This window comes from Arachis ipaensis, chromosome B05 (genome assembly GCF_000816755.2).
Source record: "Arachis ipaensis cultivar K30076 chromosome B05, Araip1.1, whole genome shotgun sequence".
Lineage (NCBI taxonomy): Eukaryota > Viridiplantae > Streptophyta > Magnoliopsida > Fabales > Fabaceae > Arachis > Arachis ipaensis.
Genome location: NC_029789.2, coordinates 6,390,125 through 6,398,830, shown reverse-complemented (window position 1 = coordinate 6,398,830; position 8,706 = coordinate 6,390,125). Strand labels below are relative to the sequence as shown.

General features: G+C 36.7%; 2 protein-coding genes across 6 annotated transcripts in view; one reads left to right on the top strand and one right to left on the bottom strand.

Moving 5' to 3' along the window:
• Positions 343–2,960, top strand: LOC107642687. Its single transcript, XM_016346118.2, has 3 exons — positions 343–1,094; positions 1,666–1,853; positions 2,058–2,960. Exons 1-3 carry the CDS (start codon positions 479–481, stop codon positions 2,682–2,684), a joined length of 1,431 nt encoding a protein of 476 aa, XP_016201604.1. The 5' UTR covers positions 343–478; the 3' UTR covers positions 2,685–2,960.
• LOC107642685 (ACT domain-containing protein ACR1) overlaps positions 6,157–8,706 on the bottom strand; it is a 5,710-nt gene continuing 3,160 nt past the window's right edge. For 2 of the 5 annotated variants that reach the window (XM_016346114.2, XM_016346113.2), the window contains 4 exons: positions 8,291–8,405; positions 7,778–7,845; positions 6,821–7,612; positions 6,157–6,731 (listed from right to left, as the gene is read on the bottom strand). In XM_016346114.2, coding sequence (XP_016201600.1) covers positions 6,348–6,731; positions 6,821–7,612; positions 7,778–7,845; positions 8,291–8,405 — 1,359 coding nt within the window. In that variant the 3' untranslated portion in view covers positions 6,157–6,347. The remainder of the gene's footprint in view (positions 6,732–6,820; positions 7,613–7,777; positions 7,846–8,290; positions 8,406–8,706) is intronic. The other 3 variants (XM_016346117.2, XM_021122922.1, XM_021122921.1) reach the window with 3 other exon arrangements.

The following is an 8,706-nucleotide window of genomic DNA, read 5'->3' as shown; positions in this document are numbered from 1 at the left end:
TTTTAGAAACTCCTTTAAAACTTATTTTTTTTTTTAGAATTTTTTACAAGAATAACAAAAGGATAAAAAATTGAAAAAAGTATTACTGTATTAGTGATCAATTTTTTTTTTATATGCCTGTTTAGAAATATCCTAACAAAAATTAGATTAAATGCATGAGTCAATTTTCGTTGCAAAAATAATGATTTTGTCAAACTAAAATCATATATTAAGAGTCAAAATGTGGATTATTTTATTGCAGATCAATGTATTTTATAACTGAACTGTTAGATGATTGAAAATTATTATGTTTGTACTTTGTACTTCGTAGTTTAGTAGAGGGCGAAACGACGCCGCATAAGAGACAAAGGGTATTATCTGGTTAAGAGGTTAGAGGTCCTCATCAGTAATGTAGTGATGAACTCATCGATCATCATGGATGAAACTTGAAACTTGAAACCTGGTTGGAGAGAGAGAGAGAGAGAGATTGGAATCAACCATGTCCTGGTTCGCAAGGACTATTGCTAACTCACTCAGACTCGACGACGAAGACGAACAACAACACCATAACCCTCCTAACGCCAATGAGCCCCATCCTCCCAACACCAAACCCGATTCAGATTCGACTATACCCGATCCACGCTCACCCTCATCCCCGTCCCCCGCATCCACCCCTCGCGGCGTCAAAGAGGACCTCTCCGAGCTCACCAAATCCATTTCCCGCCAGTTATGGGGCGTCGCCTCCTTCCTCGCTCCCCCTCCCCCTCCCGCCGACCACGCTCTCGCCGCCCATCCTGCAGGCAACCTCGATTCGGATGCACCGCCGAGAGAGCAAGAAGAAGAAGAAGAAGACCTCATTGCTGGAATCCGAAGCGATTTTGCGGAGATCAGCGGGAGGTTCAGGAGTGGGATCTCCAAGCTTTCCGAGAACAAGGCGGTATCGGAGTTGACGAAGATGGCGTCGAATTTCCTTCAGATTCGACCCGAAGAAGATGATTACGATCTCGAAGGTGTGGTTGGAATAACCGAGGACGTTGTGCTCTTTGCCAGAGACGTTGCGATGCATCCCGAGACTTGGTTGGATTTCCCTCTACCTCACGCTGCCGATTCCGATGGTATATTCAATTTTCTTTTCCCTGTTATCAGAATTAATAAGTAGGTAATTTCTGTCTTTCTTATCATCGCTAATTTCTTTTCCTGAATGCTACTTCTTTTTTTGGAATCAGAGCAATCAAAAGCACAAAATGCAGTTTTTCCAGGTCATGGTTACAGGAATATCTGAATCTTAATTAATTATTTGTTATTCGAAATTTAGATGTGATTTAATTTACTACTTTGCTCACAAATTTCATAGAGACTAATCCTTTTTAACATCAACACATTATGAACTTAGCGACTGTATGCTTTTATTGATTTATTTCTCTTACATGTTAACAACTCTGTCGAGCTTGAACTTGAAGCTTGGTAATCTGTACAGTAATGTTTACTTTTCCCATTCCATGAAAATCAATATTTTCATTATCACCATTTTTTTGTTTGTTTCTAGTCGAAATGTTTAGCAGCTAAAACTGTTTAGAATTCGCTTTGTTCATCTTAAGAACCTTCTTTTGGATAAGAAGAGTTATGGCATTAGGATGTCACGTGTGTGTTCTGCTTCTTTATCTTCAAAATTTTATTTCAATGCAGATTTTGATTTGTCTGATGTGCAACAAGAACACGCTCTAGCTGTTGAAAGTCTAGCTCCAAGCTTAGCTTCTCTTAGAATGGAACTTTGTCCGGCATATATGAGCGATGCTTGCTTTTGGGTGATTTATTTTGTACTCTTGCACCCTAGACTCAACAAAAGTGATGCCGATCTTCTATCAACCCCACGGGTGAGTGAAATGCTAATTGGAAGTGATTGTTCTTGCCTTGATGTATTTGTTTGGCTTATTTCAGAAATTTCATGGCCTAACCATTGTTCATGCCTTGTATAACCAAGATTATGATATTTACTTTATTGTCTAAATACTTTAACCACATGCAACTAATTCATAAAATAGAGACATATTAACTTGAAATTCATGTAATGTGTGCAGATAGTGGAAGCTAGAGCAATGTTAGCCCATACATTAGAGAAAAGAAGCACAGAAAAGGAAGAACGTGATTTATCTGCAAAAGGTGATTTTCCTACAAAAGAGGGAGACCAAGATCTCCTTGTGCCAACCAGTGTCCCACTAGAATCAGTTCCTCTTCAAGTTAAAGCTGCTGTGGTTGAAGCAGCCCCATCTGTGGATATATCTGATTTTGAGATGGAGAAACATCCTGTAACTCAGACTACTGATGTGTCTATGATTAAAGAAGCACCGGTAAATCTGACTGCAGAACAATCATCATCTATTTCAGCAAATAGATTTTTGGATGAAGCATATGATGAGGATGATGCTGATGACTGGTTGAAAGAGGATAGTTCTGAAATGGTTGGTGGAAGTGGAACTTCTGGGCCTGCTGGTAATGAAGAGGACGTGTCATTCAGTGATCTTGAGGAGGAGGATGTTGCTTCAAGTTATAAAAAGACTGGATCAGGGTCTGACTCTTCAACAAAAGACTCTCGAGATTGGGTGCAGTTAAGCAGACAGGCTGGTTCTGAGCATTCAAGTGCTCGAAATTCCGAAACCAAGGATTCTAGTGATTGGCTGAATGTTGATGACATTGACGTAATATGACAATGCCTCAGAAACTGGCCTAGATGTAAGTGTTTTTACTATATTCCCCTTTTATTTTGTGAATATGTGCATAGTGTCTGTACTTTATGATTAAACACTGGAAACCATATATGTGTACATAAAGCCTGTATCCACCAGGCATTATGTTATGTGTGTTTATAACTGCACCACACATGAACAAAATCTGATTTCATATTGGAATTCCTGTTTCAAAGTTGTTTGTGAATACTTTAAACTGGCTGAACTTGTATTTGAACGATCTTATGAAGCCAGGTAGAAAATATCAGTAGCGGCTGCAATAAATATTTGCTTTAATAGGGTATCAGGAGAACTTCCCTCTAAAATGTTCGGAATACAGTGACCGAGACATAAGCAAATTAAGCATGAGTAGAACTTTTATTTTAGTAATAATTAGGTGTTATACAATCCAAATAATCCAGCATCTTCCCGTAGGAGGAGGTTGATTACATGATCCTTATTCCGCTTGGTTTTATCCATAGCAAAATTTTCAAGTACATGATGCATATTTCATAGTCTTGGTGAGGCTTTTTGGTCTAGACCTTCCAAGGTTCCCATTTGATCTAGATATTGCTCCTATGATATCCTTTGGGCTTTGATGTATATACATGAAATTTGATTTTCTCAGAGTAAGAATCCTACTAATGAAATTCATAAAAGTGGCTTCTATACTGATATATTTGTTCTTGAAATTGTTTTACGCTGGACTCTTGGTTTGTTTCTATAATCTAATAATCATAATAAAAATATAGAAATGTAGCTGATATGTGAGAAGTGGCGTTAGTAGTTGTAGATGTACAACAAACACCCTCATTGATTCTATTAACATTGCCGAATTGGCTTTTGTGGGCGTTATCGCGTCACAAAAGGGGTTCGATATTGTTTTGTACCGACTCCAGTTAATGACAAATAATCTGAAAGACATGGAAACAAAATTTAATATGTTCATGGGACAGATAAACTGTTACCTGTGTAAGTGTTGCGTAAACTTTAACTAGTTGGTTTTGTAGTTCTCTAGCGGCCTAAGATATGCACGATAATTGTGCAGCTTCACATCAATCATGAGATCTCAATAGAGTACTCTCTTTTTCCACCTTTCAACATTTATGCCGCATTTTGTCATGTTTCCCCTTTCTCTTCTGCTCTAACATATACAAATATACAATTAAAGCACTAAGATAACATTTGTTTTGAAGTACTGGGACGGAAACTAGGAGACTGAGATTTAGTATTATATTTGTTAGTTCAGAAATTGATAATAAAATTTAGTATTTTAGTACCTTAGTGGGGATACAGGGGACTAGAATTTTTTGAGAAGGAGACTAAAACTTTAATAACATTCTATACCTAAAGTATTCTATTTTAACTAATTAATTCTAATTTTACTCTTTGTACAAATTAAATTAGAGTTTCATTCTTATTTCAGTCTCTGTCTCTTACTTTACACTAAACACAACACTGCGACTTATTTCAATCTGTCTCTTAGTCTCAGTCTCTTAACCTCTGTGTCTCTTCTAAACGCTACCTAAGTTTCCATTTTATTTTTCGTAACCACATTTGAAGAGTCTATTATCTAAAGCAGTAAAAAATGAAACGGGGGCTTGTTTGTTCTATTTATTCATCAACCACTACCCAAACAAAATGCTCGTGGGAAGTATTGTTAGAGCTACATTCATTCTTAGTACATGGACATCCTTCTTGCGAATTGGAAGGTGGATAAAAGCCTGAGAAGACTTCAATTCCAAGTTAGGATTGGTGCTCTACGCATAACCTGTTTAGCTGTCCAAGATAGTTTTGGCACTTCATTTTCCATTAGATAAAGTTTAAAACATGGGATTCCACTTTTGCTTCTAAAGTTCTTATAAATGCCAGTGTATTATATTACCCTTTGCATACATTAGATAACAGGTACGCCAAAATCAATAGAAATCAATAGAGTCTATACGCAAATCGAATTCAACCATTCCTACCTGTCATTTTCCGATGCCAAATTGACCCACTCGAGTCCTGATCAATGAGGAAATAGTTGAATACATCACACACGTCAAAACCAAGGGTAGGTTGCTTTGGTGTCTTGATAGCATGCTGGAGGCATGGATCATTGGTGACTTGGTGTGTAGAGGTAGAAGCTGCTTTGGTGTCTTGATAGCATGAGGTAGAAGCTGCTTTGGTGTCTTGATAGCTTGGTGTGTATGTGTAGAGGTAGAAGCGAGAGGATTGGTTCGGCAAGGTGTTTGATACTTTAATAATATTAATCCTTTTAATTATACGAGTAATACGAGTAAGGTAATTCAATGTTTGGCATTGGTGTACTCTCTGTCTAATTTTTATGTATTAGTAGAATTTTCACACTATCAACCAATGAAAATTTAAAAAGCTTGTCAATTTATGGTAACTAATTACCTACAAAATGCATAATTTTTTACTTTCTGTGGACTAAAAATTGGTGTATATATTAGCTTTAGTAGTAATGATACTTAAATAGAGTACTACTAAGAGTGTTTGGTTTCACTTACTAGATACAACTAAATGTAGTGGTTTTCTACATGTAAATGATCAAAATAGGTACTTACAAAATTTACATGGTTGATAAAAATTATTATAAAAATACAAATGTAAATAAATATTCAAAATATTTAACAATGTGTCATATATATAATATAAAAATTTGAAATATTTAAACACGTGAAATATATATTCACAAGAAAGATTTAAAAATTATATTTGATATATTTTTGGTAAATATGATTAGAAAAAGAAAAATATCAGCGTGTTTTTATAAATTGATACTAAGAAAAATACTCAAATATACTCGTACAATATGTGTGTTAACTAAAATTACTGGTCAAAATAAATAAAAATTATTGGCCACATTGAACTTTTCTCTTAGAAAAATGAACTTTTGTTTTGATTTTTATCATATACCTTCTAAATTCTTATCTAAATATTTTTACCAAACTTCATATTAAATGTATTAATTGTTTGTCAAATACAAAAATTATTTACTGTTTATTAAAAAAAAGTACTTTCTGATTATTTTCATCAGATTTTAAATGTTTGTCTGCTCTTTAAAAAATTATTGTGATTTATTATTTTTATTATAAAATAATTTTACATATACATTCAATTCAATTACATAATGTTATATACATTAGATTTTTATTGACCGCATAAATAATTATAAAAAAAATGAATGTGACAAATGTAATTGTATAATTATGTAAAATATTTTACAATATTAAAATTAAACTCTTATTTTATTTGGTGTTCTAGGCTTCTAGTTTATATTTTTGTTAATATGCAGACACAGTTAGTTTATTAATTCATTAGCGAAGAGCATAATTTAGGTTTTTGAGTTTACTATTAACTTCTTAAAAAGCATAGTTTATTTTTAGCGTTCTTCAAAACGTTCAGCTAAGCATGAAAATGATTTTCCCTTGATCAGAATAAAGTATTTGCTTTAAGCAACTAATGTAGGCAGGTCAGTCTATGAATCTCATTTACGGTGGAAAATCTATGTACAGCGACAATGGAAAAGAAGGTCATTAGTTAGAGGAATCTAAAATCGAAACGACGCCTAAGAATTCTAATGGAGCTTATTTACACGACGACACATAGAGCTCCCAGGTGGTAGCTTCTCAGTTCTCAGGATCTAATGGAGCCAAAACTACCTGAAAGGCGTTCTATCTGAGACCATAGCATGTTCCCAATAGAAACTATTGGCTTGGCCACCAAATTGTTGGTGGTTTCGTCCATAGCCAACAAGGAGGAGGAGGATGATTTAGGAACCCTATAAGGCGACTTGTGATCAGTAACTACGGTTCCGCCACACTCTTGTCTCACCAGCTCCGCTATATTAGGGTTGACTTGTTGACCAGAAGAGTCTGTCACAAAGAATGATCCCACCGCATTGTCCCCTTGTGTTCCAATCTCAACCCTTGATACCGATAGTCCATTCTCACGGAACACCCTTGTCACGTTCGACAGTAGACCCGTCCTATTCTTGGTGCGAATATCTACCCTTAATCCCTGCATACATACCGTACCGCGTTAGCTAGTGATGGCGAACAAATGATATTATATGCAGATTCATGCATGCACTTTAAATAAAAATACACCTTAATGGTGGGTGGAATGAGACGTACATGGGAGACTCTGCGTTCTATGGCAGCGATTAAGCATAAGATGAGCTTTTGTCTCTCGGATTCTTCGTCCAGACAAGCGCCAGCGACGGCGTGCTTTATAAAGTACTCCTGCTCGGCCATGGAACTCTTGGACCTGATGGCGGCGTGGAACACCACATAGTGCAAGTCGGTTAAGACGCAGACGGTATCAAAGAGTAGTTTAGGACGGTCCCTGCTCCTCACGTTGACCACCCAGTACCCTTTGTCCTTGCATCTACTAACGGACACGTGGGTCCCATCACACCCCTTCTTGTGCTCCCCGCTACTCTCCCCGTGACACGCACGGCAGCTCTCGTAGTCCCTGTCCGCGTACATCAGCTGGTGGAGCCGCCGTTCTGTGTGGGTGCGCCCCGCCGCCAAGTTTCTCAGCCTCACGCTTTTCCTCTCTCCGATATCGCCGTGGGCCTCCACCACGTTCTGAAGCTGCTCTTGAACGTGGCCCAGCCGTATTGGGTCCTTGATGGGCCCTGCTTTTAAAGCGTCTTCTACGTAGATGATGCAGGCCGCTCTGTCGTTGTGGGTCCAGGCCATTCCCGAGGTCACGGTACAGCCCAACTCCGCTAGCACCGCAGCTATTTCAGATAGTAGGCCGGGCCGGTCCAGCCCAGTCATCTCCAGGGCCGTGTTTTGGGGTGAGTGGGGCCCATCGCAACCATATGGTTCTGACGTAGTTTCATCATCTTCATCACTCGAGATATTTCCTTTTCTTCTAGTGGTACATAGTTTCTGTAAGTTGAATATATTTGCTTAGTTATACTTATACTTATACACTTATATGTTCGTGTTAATTTTGTTTTATGGTTTTACAAGATAGAAATAGGTACTGATTTGGATTATACTTGAAGTGATGACATGATAGGACAGTGGGAACAAAGATAGAAAGATGATGACCTGCTGAATGTGGAGCATGAGGGTTTCGTCCGTGAGCTTCTTGCCAGCTTGATCGGTCACGTGGAACACTGCATTGTATCATTATAATAATTGGGTTCATTCACTAGTTAAAAACTTAAAATAATAATAAAAAAAAGGAGCAGACCACAACACATGGATGAGAACAGGGTCATTATATTGCAGTTTAGAGACGATAGTAGTTATGGGGCTAAGAGTGTACATGACTCATGCATATGTCATACGGTAACAACAACAACAACAACAAACAAAGCAATTTATCAATTATCTACTGATCACCAGAGAAAATTATTATTTAAAAATGTGTAAGTGATCCTCATAGAGGGGCAGGTAAACCAATTTTAAGTAGACACAAACTAAAAAGAGACAAGTCAGTATTTTGTTATTTAAAAGATTTCTGTGTTCGAATAATATATATTCCTATCCCTCTTTAATTACAGTGTTGGTTCAATCATAAATGCGAAAGAAAATGGGAGTGCAGAGAGTGACACATACCATCCATAAACCATCCACCATCAGAGGAAATGTATGATCTAGAAATAATAAGATCAAGATCTGTCAACACCTGGACCATCTCCAATAATATCCCGTGCTTGTTTGCACTATCGACCTGTTAAGGGGAACCACAATATTTACAACTTTGAATTTGATTTATTTATCTATATAAAGGTTAAACATTTTTTTAAATCTCGTGATATATGATACTATGCCTGGTCCTTAATTTCTGGTGTCCTGGATCAATTGACCTCACTCGTTTGTGCTTTTAGAAAACATAAATACATATTTAATTTTTTTGGTTGATTGTTTTAAAAAAAATGAAGCAGAAAATAAGTAATTTATCTTCATATATTTTTAAAAAGACAAATATACACATTTAAAAAATATAAATTATAACCAATAATATTAAAATA

What these genes read in the sequence shown, in the direction of transcription:
- LOC107642687 (XM_016346118.2), top strand. Translation starts at nt 479, where the DNA reads ATGTCCTGGTTCGCAAGGACTATTGCTAACTCACTCAGACTCGACGAC. An exon ending in TCACGCTGCCGATTCCGATG is followed by an intron (nt 1,095 to 1,665) that starts GTATATTCAATT and finishes ATTTCAATGCAG; the next exon opens with ATTTTGATTTGTCTGATGTG. An exon ending in ATCTTCTATCAACCCCACGG is followed by an intron (nt 1,854 to 2,057) that starts GTGAGTGAAATG and finishes TAATGTGTGCAG; the next exon opens with ATAGTGGAAGCTAGAGCAAT.